At 48.4% G+C, this 23,920-nt stretch overlaps 1 protein-coding gene across 6 annotated transcripts in view; it reads right to left on the bottom strand.

Moving 5' to 3' along the window:
• Nucleotides 1–23,920, bottom strand: part of LOC147640010 (damage-control phosphatase At2g17340-like) — an 86,990-nt gene that overhangs the window by 34,689 nt on the left and 28,381 nt on the right. For all 6 annotated transcript variants that reach the window (XR_015262289.1, XR_015262292.1, XM_086776266.1 and 3 more), the window contains exons 3-5: nucleotides 621–687; nucleotides 394–462; nucleotides 159–299 (exon numbers count right to left, since the gene is read on the bottom strand). Coding sequence is in view for 4 of the 6 variants with exons in the window: in XM_086776266.1 (XP_086632392.1) it covers nucleotides 159–299; nucleotides 394–462; nucleotides 621–687 (277 nt within the window). In the remaining 2 variants the exon portion in view is untranslated. The remainder of the gene's footprint in view (nucleotides 1–158; nucleotides 300–393; nucleotides 463–620; nucleotides 688–23,920) is intronic.

Below are 23,920 nucleotides of genomic sequence, written 5' to 3'. Positions count from 1 at the left end.
ACATTCAAACAACATGCACATCTATACAAATGTTCATGTGTGTATGCATGTGCATGTTTCTGCATGTACATGTACATGACGTGTGTCTGCATGTACTTGTGTCTGTAGTCCCTATATGTGTTTATTTATTCACAAGCATCACGAAGCTAAAATCAAACCTGTGTTACACCTAGATCAAAAGTATTTCCTGCGAAAATGCCTTTAAGCAGGTGTTCCAAGCGTTCTCCGTCGTCCTCAATGCTATCCGCAAGATTGATAACATTACTAAGAAGGCCAATAGCTTTTGCGTTTTCTTCATCCTATGAATGGCAGGTGCAGCATGGATTTTTAGGAGAGCATTCATTTAAAAAAATAACTACTTGGTTGTTAAGTTGTAATAACATTCATGTATACCTTGACCCTTTTGAAGATGTCCCTGAAACCACATTCTCTTAAGCAAAGCTCTCGGAGCCTGCAAAGCAGCTGTAGTGGCAACCAAATACAAACATCGATGAGAAAGACCCCAAATATGTAGGATTTTACTTTGTCGAGTAGGCTCGTTGGATTCTACTACTAGATGATTCAAAAACTACGTTATTTTGCTCTAAGAAAAGAATGCACACAACGTTTTACATACTTACAATGCAATCAGGAGGGCCTCCATGGCTCTCGGTATCAGCCCGCAGTTCATCCAATATATCACCATACCTGTATTTGACCAAAAATCTGGATGAGATTATAGAACAATCCAGTAGTTATCTTCCCAAAGTCTCTACCAGAGAACAAATTCTTTATGTGCAAACATCTGAGATAACATGAGACAACTAGGATGGGAACTGTGTTTCACATGCACTTAAGATTAAAGTTCTCACCTAAACAATATGTAAGTAGTTATGAACCTTTTTTACATATGAGGAACTCCCAAGTCCTGGCTAGACTGTCATAACCCAGTGCTGCCTTGTATAGAGCTTTACCTTAATTCCTTTCAATGAGATTTTACCTCTCGAGCACAAATAGCTCTCCTAATAAGTGTGACCTAACTACCAGTGTCCACAGAACTAAAAACAGACTTATGTGCAGACTCTTAAAACAGTTTTGAACTTGTTCACATAGCAGCTTTTTCCAGCAAGCAACTAACTAAGAAACTTGTGTGCATGAGCTGACATGGCCACATTTGCATCTAGAATGGCCTCTAAAAGCTATGTTGAAAGAAATGGAAGCTAGATCATGGAGTACATCTGCACATCATAACCAACACATATGTACACATAGAGAAATGCACTCAAGACAGTACAAGCTCCTGGAAATTTGAGCTTCAAATAAGCTCCATGTTATAATAATGGCTTTTTAGAGCCCCTCCTTGGCATGCAGAGGGGATTTCTCCGGCTTTCTTGGAGAGATTTGGAGGCAGCTTTGGGATTCATGGAGACCACACAGGACAGCTTACTTTATGTGGATGTTGGCACATGCTGGTCTACCGGTGGGGAGTTGGCTAGTGCAGATGGGTATTCCTCAATTTGCTCAGATGGGATCCTAGAGACTCCTCATCCTTGCCTTTGGTCATGTCAGTCCTCTCAGATGGTGTGGACAGCTGTTTCTCAGCTTCTCCGACAGGTTTCTCCGGACCTCGGTTACATTACTTGGGATGAATTTTGCTGGTTGCAGCCTAATTTGGTAGGCTGGCATCTTCGATACGAGGCTGCTCAGGATGATTTAATTTTCCACATCAAACATGGGATCTCTGCTCACATGCATTTTTCTAATATCCCTTGTCATGTTCTGCATTTTCAGGAATCATCGATTCGCTCAGAGACCTTTAGACTTTAGTATCATAGTGTCAAATCCCCACTGGATCTCCTCGTAGAACGCTCCTGGTTCGAGACTCGAAACCTGCAAACAAACAAATAAATAAAAAGGGGGTGCAGGCCTGACTCACCTCCCAACCATGACAGCCGTGGGCAAGCCCACAGTCTTGGCTGTCCCCACCGAGCCACGAGCTGAGCTAACTAGGTTGACGTACCGACCAATCTCTACCTCGCAACGTCCCATACCGCCACGAAGCTACCGCGCGGGCCTCGAGATTGCTGCCGGCCTCGGCTGCGTAAAGCAGGTACACGTCTGCACACTAGGTCCAGGCTCCAGACTATAGAGCTCTCGCAAATCACGCGAGACTCTATATGACTAATAACTAACCTTGGCCACCCTTTTATAGGCTCTTGGCCGGTCATCGGGCGTCCATGTTGAAATATACAAGTAAATAGAGTGTGTGTGGGAACAAGCCCTTGGTTAGAGGCTGTAAAAGAGGAGATGTAATTGTGAAAGAACCTGTGAAAAGATTAGAAGAATCTACTGGGAGAGAATAAAGGGTAGCATGAGGGAATTTAGGAGTGTGGAGATATTCTGGGAGATATTCAGGGAAAAGAGAAGAGGTGGAGAGAATCAGGCAAAAGGTGGAGATATTCCGGGAGTGAATCATGGAGAAATCAATGGGATTAGATGCTTGATGTAAACTCTATAAATTGAGGCATAGCCCTAATGAGAATTTGCTGGTTTTTGAGTATCCATGCCTACATTAATCTATGTGCTAATTATTCACTAATTACGTCTTAATCATTTGCTAATCACTTTGTTAATTATGTTGATTCTAGTGTTTGATCCACCATAGCTCATCATTATGCTCAAATTTCAACATGGCATCAGAGCCATGCCTAGAATCAACCAGGTTTATGAGCCCATTAGTTAATTAATTAGGATTAGTAGGTAATTAGCAAAAAATCAAATTTTTAGTGAGTTTTCACTTCTCCCCTTCACCCCCAGCCAGTGGAGGATCTCTAGCATCTTGCACACATCAAATTAGGGCAAAAGCTTTTACCACTAGCTAGCTAACATCCTTGGCTTCAAGCCTATGCAAAAAACGCAGCAAACCGCCACGAATCAGCGCTGATTTTCGCAGATGAAGGGGCGCCGTTTTTCTGAAGCAGAATGGAGATTTCTTCAAGCTCAGTTCAAATGTTTCTAATTCCTCTTAGCCCAAGGGGTAATCAAGCATGCTCTACAAGCTGGTGAAGACAGAAATCAATTTCATCAAGTCTACATTGAGATCAAAGCTCTTCATCAAATCTGCAGGTGACTTTGGTAAAACAGAGATTAAGCTTTCATTATTTGGTCAAATCTTGTGTTTCTTGGCTTAATCCTCTACTAGACTCATTGCTATTGATGCCTTTGAAAGCATTTGAGCTCATTTGAAGTGGAAGGTACCAAATCTGGACTCCCCGCATACTCTGTTTTCTGCACACAAAACAGAGCATTAATTTGCTAATCAGTGATTAATCAGTGCTAATCACTGTACTTTGGTGCAATTGAGGATTCAAATTAACCATTAGGTATCTGATACAGATCCCTATAACTTCAGATTTCAAATCGGAGCTGGTTTGATACTCCAACCATCCCGTACAAATTGGTTACCCTTAATTTAATGTAATTTCTGGGAAAATTGTGCTGATAAATTTGTGAAAATCATCATTTTGCATTTAACCCTTGGTTAATGCCTGTAAATCTCACTCAAATTCAAGATTTTTCACAGCCAGAGCTGCATTCGGAATGTGCATGAGAATGAATGCTATACGCATTATGTATTGGGCACATTGCATCAGTGTAAAAATGGGAACAGACACTGCCCTTGTCCAGATTAAGGCAAGAGGTAAGACCTCCCGCATAAATTTGGGTTTGCATTGCATGATGATACAAAATGAACATAAAAAGCCCAAAGGAACTGTCAGCAAAACATTGAAACATGTTGCTCACATGGAGCAAAATGACCTGACGGACGAGCTCATGGCCCCAGCCATGAAAGAAGAAGAATATCTCTTCCCAAGAAGAGGATCCACACCGAGAAGAAGATCTGAAGGAAGACATGGACACGAGAAGAGAAGCTGCCACGAGAAGAGAAGCTGCCCCGAGAAGACTGAAAGAAGAGACGGACGCGTGGAGAGATGCTGCCACGACAAGAAGACTAAAGACAAGAGAAGATGTGAGGCTCCAAAGAGTGAGGAGCCATGTGAAAATCTCTGAGAGAGAGAGAGAGAGAGAGAGAGAGAGAGAGAGAGAGAGAGACCCCACAACCCAATGTAACCTGCCCCAATAAAGTAGAACCACCTCTGAGCCACCGATGATGTAGGCCACGTGGTAGATGTATGTGTGAGCACTTTAGTCAAGGTCGCAGGCACTTATAGTAGCCTTGGACACATAGAGAGAGAGAGTGTCAAGGACTATGGAGTTTAGGGACTTGAGGCACTGGTCGCGGACTGTCAAGTAAGAAAGAAACTTGATACAGGGTCCAGGTGTGCTGAGATAACTTGAGGGGAGGAGTAGACACTGGTCGCGGACTATCAAGTAAGGGGAGGCAAACTTGGTATAGGGTCTAGGTGTTCTAGGATTATTCACTTGAGGGGAGGTATTGAAATATACAAGTGAATAGGGTGTGTGTGGGAACAAGCCCTTGGTTAGAGGCTGTAAAAGAGGAGATGTAATTGTGAAAGAACCTGTGAAAAGGTTAGAAGAATCTACTGGGAGAGAATAAAGGGTAGCATGAGGAAATTTAGGAGTGTGAAGATATTCTGGGAGATATTCAAGGAAAAGAGAAGAGGTGGAGAGAATCAGGCAAAAGGTGGAGATATTCTGGGAGTGAATCATGGAGAAATCAATGGGATTAGATGCTTGATGTAAACTCTATAAATTGAGGCATAGTCCTAATGAGAATTTGCTGGTTTTTGAGTATCCATGCCTACATTAATCTATGTGCTAATTATTCACTAATTACGTCTTAATCATTTGCTAATCACTTTGTTAATTATGTTGATTCTAGTGTTTGATCCACCATAGCTCATCATTATGCTCAAATTTCAACAGTCCACACTTGGGCGCCTGCCCGTCCATACTTGGGTGCCCGCCCGTTAGTCTATCCCTAACTCAGTTCGCCAATCAGCCTGCCTAGCTCCAAGCTTCCCCAAACCTCGAAGCTAGTCTTGTGTGTGTGTAGCACACGGTAGATACACAGTGTGCACATGACATACTCCCCTTCCTCTAAGAGCTCACTCCTGAGCTCACTAAGAAGCCAGGGTACTCTCTCTGAAGAGTAGTCAATGTCTCCCATGTAGCGTCCTCCTCAACATGATCCTTCCACTTGATCTTGTATTCCGTGATAAGCGTATTACGCAATCTTCTTTCACGAAATCCAAGAATCTTTTCAGGTTCGTGTGGAACAAATGTCATGTCCTCGACATCTATGATTTCTTGAGGAGTAACTAACTAGTCTGTTCCACCTAGTACTTCCTTAAGTCTACTGACATGAAATACAGGATGAACTTTCACATGAGAAGGCAAATCCAATTCATATGTAACTGAACCAATCCTTCGTGTAATACGAAATGGTCCACAGTATCTAGGGGATAATTTCGGAGATCGACCTGTCCGTAAAGTCTCGGAATCTTTCAGAACTCGCAAATACACCATCGTTCCTTCAGAGAACTCTCTGGGTAAACGAAGTCTATTAGAATAAAATCTGTCTCGGTCTTGAGCACTTCTAATAGATTCCTTCGCAACTTGTAACATTTCTTGCATATCTTGCAAAAAATTACGTGCTGCATCATGCAGAAGTCCTGAGAATCCTACTGTAATAGGTGATCTAGGTTGAAAACCATACATAAGCATGAAAGGACTAAAACCTGTACTCGTATGCTTAGTACTGTTATCTGCAAATTCTAACATAGGAAGATAATCCTCCCATGAACTCTGTCTTTTGGATACATATGCCCGAAGCATATCCTACAAAATATGATTCACTCTTTCTGTCTGGCCATCGGATTGAGGATGATCTGAGGAACTCAAATTCAAAGTTGTTTCGAACTTCTTAAAAACAAGTTTCCAAAAATCACTCGTAACTGACTATGTCCTACGGTAACCCATACAGTCTAAACAATTGCTCGATAAACTGTCGTGCTAATTGCGTAGCTGTAATAGTCTTCTGGGTCGGTAAAAATCTAGTCATTTTTGTCAAGCGATCTACCACAACCCAAATAGAATCATGGCCTTGATGTGTTCTTGGCGAGTAGGTCAACCATACCAAACATTTGATGAGAACCCGATACTATCCCAAATCAATCCTTGGAGCATCGAGAAGCAAAAGCTTCTCACTAGTATCCATAGGAGAAGATGCTGGTCTACACTCAGTCATCTAAAACCTATCAAAAATCTCCTATGTGTACTTCTGCTGAGAAAAGAAAATTTATTGAGGGGTTTGCCAAATCTCAAAGCCAAGAAAGTAATGCAAAAGGCCAAAATCTGGAATCTCAAACTCTTGCTCCAAAGCATCCATGGTTGAATGGATCCTCACAGAATAAGAACTTGTAAGAAATCTGCATGAGAGCGATGCAGGCAACAAAGCTTCTAAAATAACTCATCAATTTGCCCCATTGTTACCAAGCCCCAGGGAGCTTGCTTCAGACCGTACATGGCTTTCTTGAGCCGCCGATACACTTGGTCTTGTCTTCCTGGAATCTCAAATCCCAATGGGTGATGAACATACACTTCTTGTGTAAACTCTCCATTCAGGAAGGCCAACTTGATGTTCATCTAGAAAATGGGCCATCGATAATGTCTTGTAAGAGCAAGAACGGTATGAATGGTAGTCATCCGAGTGGTCAGAGTGAAGGTCTCATCGAAGTTGACCCCAAGGTGTTGAGCATAGCCCTTGACAACCAACCTCGACAGTCCCATAGGCAATGTCTCTGTGTCTCCATAGGGTGGCCGCATCGGCCGCAGGCCGCCGGAAGACCGCTGTACACAAGCCAGGTGCCAACTGCAGAGCCCCTGTCGGCGACCAGCCCCACTGGAAAGTCGAGATCCTGCGGGCCTGTCAACTAGCCCAGAGCCTGATCCAAAAATCCTCCAGGAACTCCTGTGAGAGTCCCTGTAGCCGCCAATGCTCCGATGCAACTGGAGAGACCAATCTCCTCGCCGTCAAAATATGTCGCCCCAACCGAATAGTATACTGGAAAAAGGTGATCTCTGTGGCCTCGGGGGATGCATAAGGATCATGCCACTCGTACTCGCCAGGGTCCCACTGGAGCCGGGCCAAGGGGCGCGCTGCATAAGCCCATATGCGCCAATCAGAGTCCACATCTGCAGGGTCTAGGTCAATATGCCACTTCCGAGAAGCGGCGGCCACTACCCGTACCCTCTGAAAAATGCACTCTGCAACCAAAGGCGACTCCACCTCCACTCTTTGAAGTCTGCCCTCATCTTGGATCTCATAGTAGAGGCATCTACCATCCTCAGTGCAAGCTCTGGCAGCAATCAGGATCTCCAATTGTGTAAAGGCTCCCATCCACCGAGGGGCCACTAGCTCGAGAGGCGTGAACCACTCCTCTGTGAGTGCCTCCTGAATGTCATCCCTCATAATCAGCCCCCCTCTGAAGTGACTCAGCCTCTCCACCTGGATCTCCTCTGGGAGACTGCAGAAGGCCTGCCAGTCTCCAAAACTACGTGCTGGGCCTGCCGCCAATGGTCCCCAGGCTAGACGAGGCCGAGAACCCAGCATATGACCTTGCTCTGTGCGAACCGCTGGGCTCCAGATGAGCGGCTGTCTGGCCCACTCCTCATCACAAGAAGGAGGTCTCTGAGAGAGTCCCGGTCTCAGCAACTCCCAAGCTCGCAGGATGCTCAAGGCAAATCTGTCCTCCCATCCTCTACTAAGGCCTGTCCTCCTCATCTCTATGAAGATCCATCATATCTCCGGTGCCCAAATGCCCCCTGCTGGAGAAGCCCGAGCCTGCAGCCGCTGCAAAAGAAGCTCTTTCCAAGGCTCAGCGCGCCTGGAAGCAGCCCCCGAACGATAAGCTTTCCCAATAAGGTTCTACTCTGATCAACTGGATCTATAATGCCCAAGCCCCCCTAGGCCAGCGGAAGTGTAATAACTGCCCAAGCGACCTTAGCCCGGGCTGACTGACCGTCTCACCCAGACCAAAGAAAGTTCCTGATCAGCCTCTATACCTGGCTGATGCAAGAGCTCGAGAAGATCCACCAAGACGTGATGTACCACATGGTCGCTAAAAGCACCTGATTCGCCACCACCACCCTCCCAGCCAAGGATAGCCGAGCTGTACTCCAATACAAAAGCTTCCTCCGAATGCTCAGAAGAAACGGGGCAATCTGCTGCTCAGGTGACAAATCTAGTCCAATCTGGCATCCCAAATACCGCACTGCTGTGCCAGGAGGAATCCATCGAAAACCCGGGTCTGGGCTCTATGCCGGAGTGGGAGCGCTACTGATCCAAAAGGCCACTGTCTTGCGCCAATTGATCAATGCTCCCGAAGCTACACTAAAAACCTGAAGCGACTGCTCTGCCCTCTGAAGATTGGCCTCCTGGCCATGCAAAAATAAACCCGTGTCATCAGCAAACTCAGCATCGAGCAGGTCCTCCCCCCTAACTGGGAGCTGGAGTCCTCTCAAACCAACCTCCTCTGCCGTCAGATACATGCTCATAGCCTCAACAAAGAAGAGAAAAAGAAACGAGGCATGAGGACACCCCTGACGGACTGATCTGGTCAACTCAAAACTCGGCCCCCGTCCTCCTGCCATCAGCACTTGGCTACGAGCTGTGGAATATAGAGCCGCCACTCCTCGAATCCAAACTGGCTCAAAGCCCAGGCGAAACATCGTGCCCTCTAAGAAACTCCAATCGACTCGATCGTATGCCTTCTCAAAATCGAGAAGCATCACGACCAGGTCCTCACCGAGAAATCTAGCTCGACCCGTCGCCTCCCAGAAGGTGAAAATGTTGTCAAGGATACTACGCTCCTTGACGAATCCTGTCTGGGTAGCATGAATCAACTCCCCCAGGAAGGGCTGGATCCTCAAACTCAAGGCCTTTGCTAAGACCTTGTAGACAGTATTGAGGATCGTAATAGGTCTCCAATGCCGAATATCATCTGATACTCCCTCCCCCTTGGGGATAAGAAAGATCAAGCCCTCTGAAAAGCTCTGTGGCATCACCTCAGTGTCCAAAACATACTGAAAGCCCCTGCGGAGGCCTGGCCCCAAAAGGTCCCAATATCGCATAAAAAAAGCAGGCGTCAATCCGTCCTTCCCAGGGCAACTGTGGTGCGGAAGGACTCTCAAGGCCACAGCAAGCTCAACCTCTGAAAGAGGCTCACCCATATGCATACGATCTGTGACCCTCCTCTGCACATGGGCCCACACAATCTGTCTGCAAGCATCCCGAGACTCAGTGGCTAGCTCCGCTGAAAGCAGGTCTCTATAGAACTCAGTGGCAATGGCTCTGATCTCCCCGGGCTCAGTGGCTACCGATCCGTCCTGCCTCCTGAGCTGGCGGACTCCTGCTCGAGCATGGCGAGGTCCAATAATCTCAAAAAACTCCCAAGTCACTCTATCACCAAGCTGCGTCCACTGAGAGGCCTGGCGAGACGATAGTAAAACTCATGTCTCTGCTCCTCTGCCTCTCTAACCTCCTGGCGTGCCTGGCTCAGCTGTCTGGGACGCCACCCACTCACATGTAGGCTGCTGCTCCTAAAGGCGCTGAAGCGAAGCAAGGCTACGTCTCAACCGCCGCTCCCGCTCGCGTCTCTCCCAGCCGTGTGAAGGCTGCAGCGTGCAAAAAAGAGCTGAGCTCGATGAGTCCCTGGGCACACTGGCCTACTGCATCCTGGTCAGAGCTCTGGCTATCATGCCATATCCTCTCAATGTCCTCAGCGAGACTAGGATCTGTAAGTATCCTCTCTGGGATCCTCAACTGCAAGCTGGTCTCCCGTGTCCTCTCCTCAAGTGTCAAAATAACTGGCGCATGGTCTGAAAAAGAGGTGCCAGCGAGAATGCCAACGGAGCCCCCTCGCTCCCCTAACCTGTCGCCCACATAGAAGCGATCAATCCGTGATAAATTAGTCCCTCCTTGCCGGCGATCCGACCGAGAGCAACTAAGACTGTCCTGAGAGCGGGAGAAAGCCTCATGCTGCCATGCATCAGTGATCCTCAGTGTCATGCAAAATCGCTCCCAAGCTGCAAGCTCCGTGCCATGCACTGTGACATGACTGCCTCCCACCCTATCGGCCGGGTCCTCAAGCATGTTGAAGTCTCCCCCGACACACCAATGTGCGGCCTCTGGCAATGCATTCGTAACCTGGGTCCAGAACTATGCTCTGGCACTAGCATGGTTAGGCGCATAGACATTGAGCACGCCAAAGAGCTCATCATGCATCCTCAGAATGACATATTGTGCTCTACCAGGCACAATGATCCCGTGATCCACAATGGTCTGCCGCCATACATCCGCAATGACCATACATACTCCTCCCTGCCCACCCAAGGGGCCAAACCCTACAGACCAAAAGGTGTCCCATCTACCAGGCATCACCGAACCGTATCTCCGGATCCTGCTCTCACCCAAATGGTGTTCCTGCATCATCAAAATATCAATACTGCCCCCAACCAGGCATCTCTGAAGCTCCTGCCTCAAGCAACCACGGTAACGTATATAGTGTGCGCCGCCAAGGCCCTATACATTCCATGAGATGATCCTCATGGATGACCTGCTGAGGTGGATGCTATCTCAGCCGTACGGCGGGCCTTCGCCAGCGGCTTGGATGGAGAATAGTCCCCATCCGAGCGGCTACGAATCTGCCCACCCGGTGTGCTGCAAGAATCTCGGATCAGGCGCCAGTGGCTGTGTCCCATGGCGACTGCCTCCCGCTCAGACAGAGCAACCTCGTGTATGCATACATATCCAGGGTCGCGTGCTAAGTCTGCCACTATGCGAACCACCAAATGTCGAATCCCGGAGGCATCCACACTCCCGAGATCAAGGAAAAAATGAGCCAACTCCCATAGTCGGCCTATCACATCTGTCACCTCCAAATCGCTCACATGGTGAGAAAACTCAACTGCCTGAGTCTTCAAAGTGCTAAGAGCGAGATCCATCGTCCACTCCCGGTCGCTAGGGCCACAGAGAGGGAATGAGAAGGCCACCGCTGAATCAAGTGCCTCCTCCCCTCGGGCCGGAGGTATCACTACATGAACTCAGATGGGTGCTGGCTCATGGGGACCCTCCGCTCCAAAAAGCCGTGTGAAGGAATAATCAAAAGCCTCCGAGCGCTGTCTAGTGTCGAGGCGACTCAGCCGACTGCGGATAGAGGATATCCGTGAAGCCCGAATCGGCATGGTAAGTCTCCTCTGCGGTGCTCGAGCAAGGTCGGTGCTCAGTGTCCACCGGATTGTAGGTGAGCGCCAGGGAACTGCCAGGGCCTCCCAGGGAGCTGAGGCGAGTGGGGGGGGAGGAGGGGGGGGGAGAAGGGGGTGGAGAAGGAGCCGCTGCCAAAACCGGAGCGGGGAGGACGGGAGGAGGCGAAGGTGGAAGCGATGCGAGAGGGAGGGGGGGAGGGGGGGGTGGGGGCGAAGGAGGGGGTGCTGGCATCTCCTAGTCCTCAGTCGGCGCTGGGGTCTCCTCCTGAAGGGGAGCAAAGCTGTTCCTCACGGGAACCCAGTGATGCTGAGACTCTGGCTGCTGCTGCATCGGTATCTGGGCGTGCTGCTGGGGCTCTCTCCCTCGACGGCGCCCTTGTCCACGCTGCCACTCCGAGGTCTTTATGGGCTGAGCAAGTGTCCCGAAGGCTGCCTGCCGAGCCGCATCTGTGGGCGGGCCATTGGGGGCCTGCTGCTGCGGTGAAGGTCAGGGTCTCCTGCAAGGGCAGGCCTTGGCCCGGTGGCCGACCTGCCTGCAGATAAAGCACTGGTTCAGGAGCCCCGAAAACTCCACTCTCTGATCAATCCATCCCCCCTATCCTAGGTAGCTGAATGACCTTCGGAAGGGAGGAGATGTCAGGAACCAAAACTCTGACCGAAGGTAGTCCAGCTGCTCTGGCCACCACTGAAGCTGCTGTGGGGCTAACCTCAAGCACCAAACCCACCAATGCTCCTAGCCTAGAAAGGAGCGGAAGGTACTCACGGCGGAGCCCAGGGAAGCAAACTGTAACCTTGATAAGGCGCTCTCCCTGCTCGGCCGCTGTTGGGTCAAAGCCATGCTGCCAAGGTCTGAAGAATGCCCGAGCGCCCCTGATGTCAAGGCGACTCCTGGCTAGGACCTTGGCCACGCTCTGGGCTGTCTCGAACTCGATCTGGTAGTGTCCACGGCCTAGTAGCTGAACGTCCAGGATCTTGCCCACATCTGCAAGAAGGCGGGCCTGGAGAAGATCCCGGATCTCCCCTCTGCTGGGGCGAGTATACGGCAGATGGTGGAATGTGCCTAGAGGCGTTCCACCTCTGCGACGAGGCTTGCTTCCTCTTCTGGCGAAAGAGAAAGCCTGATGGGGGTATCCTCAAGGGCGGGCGAGGGGGCTGCGGGAGAGTCCCTCTGAGGTGGGGCGCGAGGAGTCTCCACCAGAGTCTGAAGCTATGTCGAAGGCGGAGCGAATGCGGAGAGTCCTGCAAGAACCGAGCTGCACACAAAGGGCGGAGGGGGAAGGCGGAAGGCAAAAAAAAAAACCCCAGGGGACGAAAAAACAGAAAGAAGGGGAGGGGGGGATAAGGCGGCGAAGACAAAAAAAAAAAAACCGAGGGGGGGGGTGGGGGGGGAAGAGAGGGCGACGGCTGGCAGAGGGGGGGCGGGGCGCTGATGAAGGGAGGGGGGACGCGAAGGAGAGGAGCAGGGGGCGGGTGCGCTGGGGCGCGCAAGAAAGCCAGGCGGAGGAGGGGGGGAAGCTTGCGTGAGGGCAGGCTGGAGGAGGAGCAGACGCGTGGGCGGGAAGGGGGGGAGGGCGCGCAGGATGCACCGCGAGCGGGGGGGGGGAGCGTGAGCTTCAACGAGCAATTCCTGTTTTCCGAAAAGGTTATCACTTTAGCACAATAGTTAGGGCTATCTAAGCAGGCCAAGATGGATCAATTCATTCGTGGATTAGATCCCAACATCCCTTTCAACATGCCTTTCATGAATACGTATCCGGTGATAACAAGTACGTAAATCTATCTTCGTGAAATATTTCGCTCCTGCTACACATTCTCTAGGTGTTGTCCTTCTTCCTCCTAAGCAACACAGGTGCACCCCAAGGTGATTTACTTGGACGGATCTGGCCCATCCTCAAATAATCTTCGAGTTCTTTAGCCAACTCATCTTCCTCAGCTTGGCTCATCTTGTAAGGTGAAATACTGACAGGATGAGCACCAGGGATAAAGTCAATACGATGATCTACTGCCCTTTCAGGTGGTAAACCCGATGGCAATTCCTCAGGAAATACATCTTCAAACGAATCAAGTATCTTCTGTAATTCTTTGCTTTCAAACACACTTAATTCATTCACATCCATGGAAGGTATGAGAAATGAAGAAAGTGGAATCAATACACAATTGAAAGCGGTATACAAAGAAGAAGCCATTATATTTCCAAAATCAACTGTATTTACAAGAGGTCCTTGAGAGGAATGTATACAATCACCTAAAATACTATAGTGGGTGTCCCTATGCTGAAAAGAAAAAGTATGACTAGACCAATCTATCTGGACTTGAAGAGTCTTAAACCACTCAATCCTAATAACAAGTCTACATGTTCTAGTTGCATAATATAGCATTCCAGAGTATCTTTGTAGTCTTGAATCTGGATTGGTAGCATCTCCACCTTTCGATCCCATACTTGTCGACCCGCAGGTAGGTGTACCTCATAGATATGATCGCTGGGTGATATATCAAGACTCAATTTCTGCACAAGTTTGTAGTTAACAAAGTTGTGTGAGCTTCGAGGGTCTAGAAGAATGTGGATTCTATGGCCATTCACTTCTCCATAAACTCGGAGAGGATCATGCAAGCCAAAAACTTTAGAGTTGAACAGAAAATCAGAACATGTACTAGGGCGAGAAAGTACAGTAACTGACGTACCTGTCAAAGACAGCTGATTAGCTGCCTTTGGCTTGGATCCTGCATTGGTCTTTGCACCCTTTTGCTTCGGGCACTCATTACGCATGTGTCCTTTTTCTTCGCAGATGAAACGTCGTCCCTCCTTCTTAAGCTTCAAAGCTCTAAGGAGACGTTTCTTTTTTGCTGGTGTCGAACTTGAATTCTTCAAAGGTTGGTCCGAAGACTTTCCTTCAGTCATGTTAGCCATAGGTACAGAAAACTTTCTTTTTTTTATGCTTGTTCCCCTGCTCGGTAACGAGTTTAGACTTGGAAGAGACCATTGTATCATCATAGATACGAGTTGAATGAATGGCTTCGTCCGATGTTTTGCATTTGTTATTTTTAACCTCTAAACGGTATGAGTCTGGTAAACCAGCTACGAAGAACCCCAAGAGAGTAGTGGGATCTATCTTTGTAGCTTTCATCTGCAAGTCCCTAAACTTCTGGAGGTAGACCTCATAAGTGAGGTGCTGCGAGGTCATGATCAAAGCTGTAAACTGGGCAACAACATCATAATCATCCTCTTTCTTGAGGAATTCCTTCTTGAAGACGTCTTCAAATTGTGCCCAAGTTGTTGGCTTAGGGTTGAGTTCTTTCTACCAAAGCAAAGCTTTGCCTGAGAGGAAACCTGCTGCTAACTGGATCTTTTTTCCATCATCATATGGATGAAACTGAAAATGGACCTGCCACTTATGTAGCCAAGTGTCCACGATCTCCTTGGTACGCAGCTTATGCTCGCCCCCGAACTGTTCCAGAGTAATGTTGGGGCCTAAAGCAGAGGCCAAGGTATCCATACCTGAAAGAGTAGATAGAGTAGTGGTCAAAAGAGAGTTGGAGTTCTGCAACGCCTGCATCTACGCGGCAATTTGTGCCTGACGTTCCAAAGAAGAAGCTTCGGGAGCTACTTTGAACTCTTGGAAATCAAATTTTGACACATAATCGTCAAAAAGATCGGCATCGGTATCTTCCGTATAGCCGGCAAGCCTTCGCGTTCAACAAGGGGCTCCAACTCTCATTCTTGGGTCGACATCTTGAAGAGGGCAAGTGGAGAGAAAATTCGATCTTCCACAGAATAGTGCGAGAGAACTTGAGAGCTTGAGAGCTTGAAAACTTGAGAGATGTGTGGCAAGAAGCCCACTTAAGGGGTTTATATAACCTTCCCCAAAAGCAACTTGAGCTTTTGCTTTTGTGTTTTTATATATATATATATATATATATATTCTGTTTTCTTAAAATAAAATAAAACACCTTTAAACCTTAGGGACCTTTAAAATCTTTTTAAAAAAACGTTTAATCTATAAAAGAAAAAACGAAAGCAAATAATTTGGCGTGAATGCTTTTTCTGGTTTTTTTTTTCCTCCTGGATTTAGCGATGCCACTGTATGCTACCGTCGCCACCTTGCTCTCGTCGCCTGCTTTTCTGCCAGCGCCACTTCATGCAAGTATGCGCGCAGCTATCTGCGCCAGCCCTGCATAGGCCTGGCCACAAGCCGGCGTAGGCCTGGGCGCCTGCCAACCTGGCCTAGGCGCCTCCCTGCGTAGGTTTGGCCGACTGCCTACGTAGGCCTGGCCGACTTCATGCGTGCGCCTCCAACAGCCGGTAGTACAACTGTACCCAGCCACCAATACTCGACCAGCACCGCCAACGTTCCCCATCTCGCGCTCTCTCTCATTGTACTTATTGCACACCCAGATTCAGCTTTTTTAGTTCAGTACTTTTTCATTTTGTTGGGATGACAGAGGATACCCCACACAGGTACACTGATTTGTCTCATAGGCCGAGTTCGGTCTTTTGGAAGACGTTAATAAAATCTTTCTTTCTTTCTTTCTTTCTCTCTCTCTCGTTGAACCAAAAGCAAACATGCTTTTTTCTGTTTTCTCTCACGACTTGTTCATGCGACTACACAAACATCTTCAGCCTTCTTCTTGCAAAGCAAAACAACCCTACCAAACCACCTACACCCTCATCACGGGTTCTTTGATGAAAAAGCACATACTATCTGAAAAAACAGCAGCATGCATAAACAAAACAGCAAGCTTCTTGAACACATACCTCTCTTCGACCTCATCTTCTCTACCTACCGACTTGCTCGTTCACGAGGCACGCTCTGATACCACTCTCAAATCCCCACTGGATCTCCTCGTAGAACGCTCCTGGTTCGAGACTTGAAACCTGCAAACAAACAAATAAACAAGAAGTGGGTGCAGGCCTGACTCACCTCCCAACCATGACAGCCGTGGACAAGCCCATAGTCTTGGCTGTCCCCACCGAGCCATGAGCTGAGCTAACTAGGTTGACGTACCGACCAATCTCTACCTCGCGACGCCCCATACGCCACGAAGCTACCCGCGTGGGCCTCGAGATTGCTGCCGGCCTCGGCTGCGTAAAGCTGGTGCACGTCTGCACTAGATCCAGGCTCTAGACCATAGAGCTCTCACAAATCACGCGAGACTCTATATGGCTAATGACTAACCTTGGCCACCCTTTTATAGGCTCTTGGCCGGTCATCCGGCATCCACACTTGGGCGCCCGCCCGTCCATACTTGGGTGCTCGCCCGTTAGTCTATCCCTAACTCAGCTCGCCAATCAGCCTACCTAGCTCCAAGCTTCTCCAAACCTCGAAGCTAGTCTTGTGTGCGTGTAGCACACGGTAGATACACACTGTGCACATAACACATAGGCGCTATTCCTGGCAGGTGCATTTGGAGGGCTAGATGTCACCACACTCTTGGAGGAGAATCTTCTTCCACTCATCAGATTTTGGCAGATATTTGGTCTGACACCTTTCACACGCTTCGTGGTGAATTGGACTATTTGATGACTCTCTCCTCTCGGTCTGGTGAGTTGCGGAGAGAACATTTCTTGGAGACTTGGAGTCATCACCAGATATTTGGTCTGACACCTTTCACACGCTTCGTGGTGAATTGGACTATTTGATGACTCTCTCCTCTCGGTCTGGTGAGTTGCGGAGAGAACATTTCTTGGAGACTTGGAGTCATCACCAGATTTTCTTCCACTCGCAAGGCGGTACCCCACGGTGGAAGTACATTCCTCCACAGTGGTTTATGTCCCGCATCTCTTATCTCCCTCCCTAAGATTTGGTATAGGTTTTTTTTTGGCATAAAATTTTGCCTTCGAGTGCAGTTGGTTGCACTTGTACTTTTGGTGCTTTCGCACGTGTTTGTATGAGATTTTGTGGTAACCCTATAAACTCAAATCCTAGGATAAGTAGGCCATAATCTTGAGGGCATGACGAAGCAGTAGAAGAATTGGAAAAACAGCCGTCTGGGAACAGAAGGAGGAGAATCAGAAGAATGATTGATTGAGTTCGACAGGAGCTATAAGCGACCCCCCCCCTCCCCATGCTTGCAATCGACACCCCCCTCCCCCTTATCGCATTCGCCCTCCCTCCCCCTTGCTTCATTGGCCCCCTCCTCCCTTGCCGTGCAACGTCCCTACAGTCTGGTGAGTTGCGGAGAGAACCTTTCCTAGAGACTTGGAGTCATCACTAGATTTTCTGCCACTCGCAAGGCAGTACCCCATGGTGGAAGTACATTCCTCCATAGTGGTTTATGTCCCGCATCTCTTATTTCTCTCCCTGAGATTTTGTATAGGTTTTGTTTTTTGGCATAAAGTTTTTCCTTTGAGTGCAGTAGGTCGCACTTGTACTTTTTGGTGCTTTAGCACATGTGTGTGAAATTTTGTGGTAACCTTATAAACTCAAATCCTAGGATAAGTAGGCCATAATCTTGAGGGCATGACAAAGCAATAGAAGAATTGGAAAAACAGCCATCTGGAAACAGAAGAAGGAGAATCAGAAGAATGATTGATTGAGTTCTAAAGGAGCTGTGAACGCCGGGCCCCCACGCAGGTGCTATGACTGCCCGAAGGAGAATCAGAAGAATGATTGATTGAGTTCTAAGGGAGCTGTGAACGCCCCCCCACCCCCCCGCGCGGGTGCTATGACTGCCCGATTGCGTCAGCCCTCCCCCTCCTCGCAATAGCTTCCCCCCTCCCCTTATCGCATTCGCCCTCCCTACCTCTTCCCCCTGCTTCATTCGCCCCCTCCTCCCCTACCGCCCAGCGCCCCCACGTCCGCATCCGCCTGCCTCCGCCCTTGTCCCCCCCCCCCCCCCCCCCCCCCCGCCCTGCATGCCCTTGCTCCCCCCCCCCCCCCCCCCCCCTTCCACCTTTTCCCTCTCCATCGCCTCTCGCTTGTGCCCCCACCCCTTCTCCCTTTGCCGCTTGCCCTCAGTCATCCCCATCCACCCCCCCCTCCTCTCTCTCTTCTTTCCACCGCCCGTCCTTTGGTTTTTTCATCCTCCCACTCCCTCTTCCCCTCTCGCCTCTTCTCTTCGATGTTCTTAAGGCAGTTTTTCAGTCCTTGGGCAGTTTTTTTCCGGCGAGTTTTGGCCTCTTCTGGTCTTCATCCCCCGGCAGGACTGCATGGCAGCCGCTCTGTCATCCCCGACCAAGGCTGCCATCTCTTGCCTATCCTTTTTAAAAGCAGACCTCCACCTCCTCACCTCGACAGTCATATCTCTTCCTTGTCTCTGGGGAGCCCCCATTTTGCAAAGAGTAGAGTACTCCAACCTCCCAAGCCAATGCTTCATATGTAGGCAGATGGGGCATCTCACTAGAGCTTGTCCTCGTCGACAGTCCACGTGATCGCCCTTAGTGCCCCCCCAACCCCCTGCCGACAGGTCCCAACTCAAATCCTCATTGGGGGCCAGGGAGAGAAGCTGGCCCTTACGTAGTAGAGCACTAGGATCTAGCCGCGGCCAACACTGATGCTGGAGAGTGGCAGACCGTTGGCCCGCGCCGAAGCCGCCAACTGACCTCCAGAGCTGAGTGGTGCCGCTCGGGCTAGCAGAGCATAGGAGGATACGGTTTTGTCAGAGAACCGTTTCAAGCATTTATCACAGCAACCATCCGATGGCAATGCCCTCCACCCCCCCCCCCCCCCGGTGGGCGGTTTGGAGGCCGTTACCTTGTCGAGATTCCTTTCCAAGTTCCCAGATTCTAGTGAGGCTTGTTGGCCCTACCGAGCCTTCGGCAAGCCCTTCCTCGCACCCTCCCTCTCAGGAGGATTCCTCCCTTCCGCTTCCCTCTCCCTCCTCGCAGCTTCCCCATCCCCATCCCCCTCTACCCTCCCCCACCCCCCCCCCCAGCCCTTGTCTTTGACTGTCCGCGTAGCAGTACCCCTGCCCCGTCTCCCTCAGAGCCCGCTCGTCCCCCTCCCTCCACCTCTCCTGAGCATTCCCATCGCCCTTCGACTGCACCAGACTTGGAGCAAAGGCAACCGACGAGTTCAATCCGCCACTTGATTCATCACTTCTCAGAGCCAGTAGAGATGACCATCGCCACCTCCCCAGTGAGGGCTCTTTTGCCAGAGTCGCCAGGTGGCCCCCCAAATCCTAGGGCAGCTAGTGGATTACAGTTTCTTTCGATGTCTCCCTGTCAAAGGAATAGATATTTTCGAGGAAACGGTGGCTCCCATCCGGATTTGTGTGGTGTTTCATCACTCCAAGCCATCCACGCCACAGAGTGGTGCGATGATCTCCTCCTTCCCCTTGAATGCAGCCCTAGGGACGGATTGGGACCCGGAGTCAGTGCCTGCCGCCATCCAAGGGCAGGTAGTTGAGCTTTCTCATCATCTTCATGATCTGTGCATCACCGACGTGCTTACCCATCTTTGGCCCTTCGCTCGGATGGATCTAGGAGGCTCAAGCCACATGGATCAGGACGGGGAGGTGGTATCCTCGAGCTTGGAAGTGCTGCTCTTTGTGTTCCTTCATATCTCAAAAGGAGTACCCCTTCCCCCCTCCTACAAATACCTGCACTACAATAGGTAGGATCCGTGCCCACCTAGTGCGCCTTCGCCCTAGGATTGAGTGTGGCTACTCCCCGTCGAAACCCATGCCCAGTGGAGGGCAATTCCAATAGTTCGGCTTCCCACAAAGATATTAATATGTGGATCGCCTCATGGAACATCCAGGGTTTGGGATGGCCTCGGTGTTTTCAGAGAGAGCATCCTTAGAGGAGAGCTCCATAGATCAGTAGTTGGGGGACTCATTGATATTCTCTTCCTCCAGGAGCACCATCTTTCCGAGGGGCATACCCATCGTTGCAGGGAGACTTTACTAGGCAGGAGTCACACTTTTTGGTCTCCCACTTTTGGCCCCTCCGGGCCCTGGCACGCAGAGGGGAGATTGTATTTCTGTCATCAGCGAGTTGCTCTTGCCAAGAGTAGTTGGCTCAGGCATCATTGCCACTAGTCGGGTCCAGTGGGTTACCATCCGGATTGGCGAGGATTGTGTGGGCTTGCTAAATGTATATGCTCCAAACACCCCTAAAGGCAGAGCCATCTTCTGGAGTATAGTTCGCTAGTCCCTTCCTCAGCCAGACTTTTGGTGCATAAGTGGGGACTTTAACATGATAGAGTCAGCAAAGGATAGACCCAAAGGAGACACGGCTACAGTTCCTAGATTGGAGTACTCTACTTGGGAGGAGTTGATCCTGGCACTTAGGGACGCAGCCCCGAGAGTCTGTGTTTCTCGAGGTCGGACGGGAGGAGCACTCGTCCCAATCTTTCTCAACTTGATGGATTCTATATGGATGAGTGGGCTTGCGGTCGTGGGGACATGATTGGTATCTTGGCAGGCACTACTTTCTCCGATCATGCTCCGGTTATTATGTGCTTAGAGGATCCTTGGAGGCAAGACAGACACTTGAGCACTAGGATCCCGGACAGCCTTATACACGACTCCGAGATATGAAGGAGGATAGACCACATATGGGAGGGGCTAGATTTTCTCTCAGGTTCTGCCACATGCACCTTGGATGTAGGTCTAGGCGAGATTTGCAATTCACTGCAAGCATAGTCACAAGAAATGGCGGAAACGGGCCTTGGAAACGTGGAAACGTGATTCAAGCCCTACATATTGTGAGAACCGGCTGAAACGGCTAGAAAAGGACAAGTAATCAAACAGTTCTTTTTTATTTAAAAAAATCTACACGTTTTTTATCAAACATTTCTTCATAAACATTCGCCAATTTTTTATTCAACGCTTCTGCATAACCGAAGAAACATAAATGTTTCTTCATAAACGTTTGTGAAGAACGTTTGTTTATAAACGTTGAGAAAAAATGTTTTTTTAATAAATGTTTTTTTATAAACGTTACTACATAAACAAACATTGAGAAAAAACGTTTTTTTATAAACATTCCAGCATAAACGTTGAAAGAAAAGTTTTTTTAATAAACGTTGAAAAAAAACGTTTATATATGTGTGCCGTTTCCCACCGGTTTCCGTTTTTGTTTTCTAGGGGTGTTACCCATTTCCAATCCCATTTTCCGTTTCTAGTGACTTTGATTGCAAGACGCAGCACAAAGCAGACTCGCTGGATTCCGTGAGCAGGAGAGGAGCATTCACCGGTGCCTTACTTCTCTCTAGCATCTTCAGGAGAGTTTCCCAGATAGCCCGTGGATCAGCTGGCTCCCGCCCGTTTACAGAGCTCAGATCAATAGAGGAGAGGACAGTGGAGTATAGATAACATGCCAAAGCTTCCTTCTAGACCCACAGGTCGTTGGGGGACTCACACACTCACACACAGCAATGCTTCCTGCAGATTAGGATTAGATGTAGGGAGAAGAAGCTCACACAAAAGAGAGAGAGAGCTAGACATAAAATGTGTGGTGATCACAAAATGAAAGTCAACCCTTGCATGTGAGTCACATCCTAATAATATAGAAGTACAAAAGTTATATGGATAGAGTGTCCTTTCACACTTTATATCCAAGGGGAAAAACCACAAGGGAAAAAGTGCCCTTGGTTAAGCGTTGTTCACACATAGCACTACCATAAGTGAGCATATGCCTACAAATCCCCCTTGTAGTGAAAGTGCGAACCTGTACAAGGTAGCAGATCACTCTCTCTATGATAGTAAGCCCAAATCTTTGCGGAAAGCTTCAAACTTCTCTAGAGGTAAAGCCTTTGTGAACAGATCTACAACATTATCCTGTGTAGGGCAGTAAGATAAACTGATCTCCTCTGTATGTAACCTCTCTCTGACATAGTGATAATGATTCTCAATGTGCTTGGTATGTGCATGAAATACAGGATTTCGTACCACGGCCATAGCACTCTTGCTATCAGTGAGAATGGTGGTGGGTGTCTCCTGACACTCATGAAGATCAGCCAATATAATCTCCTCAACCATACACAATCTATTGTAGCTGTGAAGACTACCATGTACTCAGCCTTGCAAGTAGATGTGGCAACAGTGGGTTGCTTTTTGCTCAACCAAGATATGCATGAATTGCCAAGAAAAAAACAATTCCCACTGGTGGATTGCCTGGTATCATAATCACCAGCCCAATCTGAATCACTCTATGCATAAAGTTGCAAGCTACCCCCCTGGGATAGAACAAACCAATATCCAAGGTACCCTGAAGATAACAAAAAATGCGTTTGATTGCTTGCTAATGCTTTGTACTTGGGCTGTGCATGAATTTGCTCAACAAAGACACCCCAAAAGATATGTCAGGCCTCGTGTTACACAAGTAAATGAGACATCCCACTGCCTGGCTATAAATGCCGGCCTCAAAAGGCTCTCCAATATCATGCATAGTAAGCCGTACACCTAGTTCTATTGGAGTAGAAATTGGCTTACATTCATCCATGTGAAACCTTTTTAGCAAACTTTTTATGTACTTAGTTTGCTGCATAACAATGCCATCATCTCTATGCATAAACTGTATGCCGAGATAGTAGTGTAAAGGCCCCAAATCTGACATATCAAATTCAGCTTTCAAATCAGTCTTGAAATCTGAAATTCAAATCAGTCCCTGTTATGAGCATGTCATCTACATACAAGATGACTATGAGAATATCGACACCGGTTTTCTTCACATACAATGTGCTTTCGACTATTCACATAACCTTGGCTGGTTAGATGAGCATGTATTTTATCATACCAAGCTCTTAGAGCTTGCTTTAACCCATACAATGCTTTGTGTAACCTGCATATTTTATGTTCCTCACCAGGACCTACAAAACCAATGGGCTGATTTACATATACTTCCTCCTGTAGATCTCCATTTAAGAATGCAGTTTTGATGTCCAATTGATGCACTTTCCATCCTTTATGTGCAGCCAATGCAATCACTGATCTTGTTGTAGTCATTCTCGAAGTAGGAGCAAAAGTCTCCTCATAATCTATTCCCTTTTTCTGAGAATAGCCTTTAGCCACAAGTCTTGCTTGGTACCTATCAATAATACCATCAGACTTCCTTTTGACTTTGTACACCCACTTTGTTCCAATGACATTCTTGCCTTTCGGCAAGTCCACAAGATCCCAAGTATTGTTCTTCATGATAGAAAAGATTTCATCCAGCATGGCTTGCACCCAGTGCTCATTCTCATGTGCTTCTTCATAAGAAGAAGGCTAATGCAGACTCTAAGAAGAGATTTCATCCTGCATGGCTTGCACCCAGTGCTCATTCTCATGTGCTTCTTCATAAGAAGAAGGCTCTTCTGAATCAAAAAGGCCGCCCATGGCTGATGCAAACTCCCCATGATGCATATTCAATGCATGGCTGGAACTAACCCTTGTTCTACCTGTCGGTGGAGCTGTAAGTTTGCTATCTTGCAAAGTTTTCAACAACCATCTTGGCACCGACTTGGCTGTGTCTATGGCTATTTGCTCTTCCCTGACAAGATCTTCACCTTCTTCCATAGAAGGGGGCTGAATTGCTGGCTGTTCCACATGTTCTACATGAGGATTTTCTTGTGTAGGGACTGGCTGATCTGAATCCCCCCTGATTGCAATGGGTAATAGCCCATCAAACATGTCCTGTATGCTTGTATCATGACTTTTATACAAGCTGTACATGGATTGTACTGAATCTTCAGCAAATACCACATATCTACTGACAAAAATCCTACGTGTTGTTGGATTATAAAGACGGTATCCTTTGCTCTCATTG

This window comes from Cibotium barometz, chromosome 3 (genome assembly GCF_041138505.1).
Source record: "Cibotium barometz isolate CiBa-2024 chromosome 3, ASM4113850v1, whole genome shotgun sequence".
Classification (NCBI taxonomy): Eukaryota; Viridiplantae; Streptophyta; class Polypodiopsida; order Cyatheales; family Cibotiaceae; genus Cibotium; species Cibotium barometz.
The sequence above is the reverse complement of the archived record's forward strand: the minus strand, read 5'-3'. Positions and strand labels throughout refer to the sequence as shown.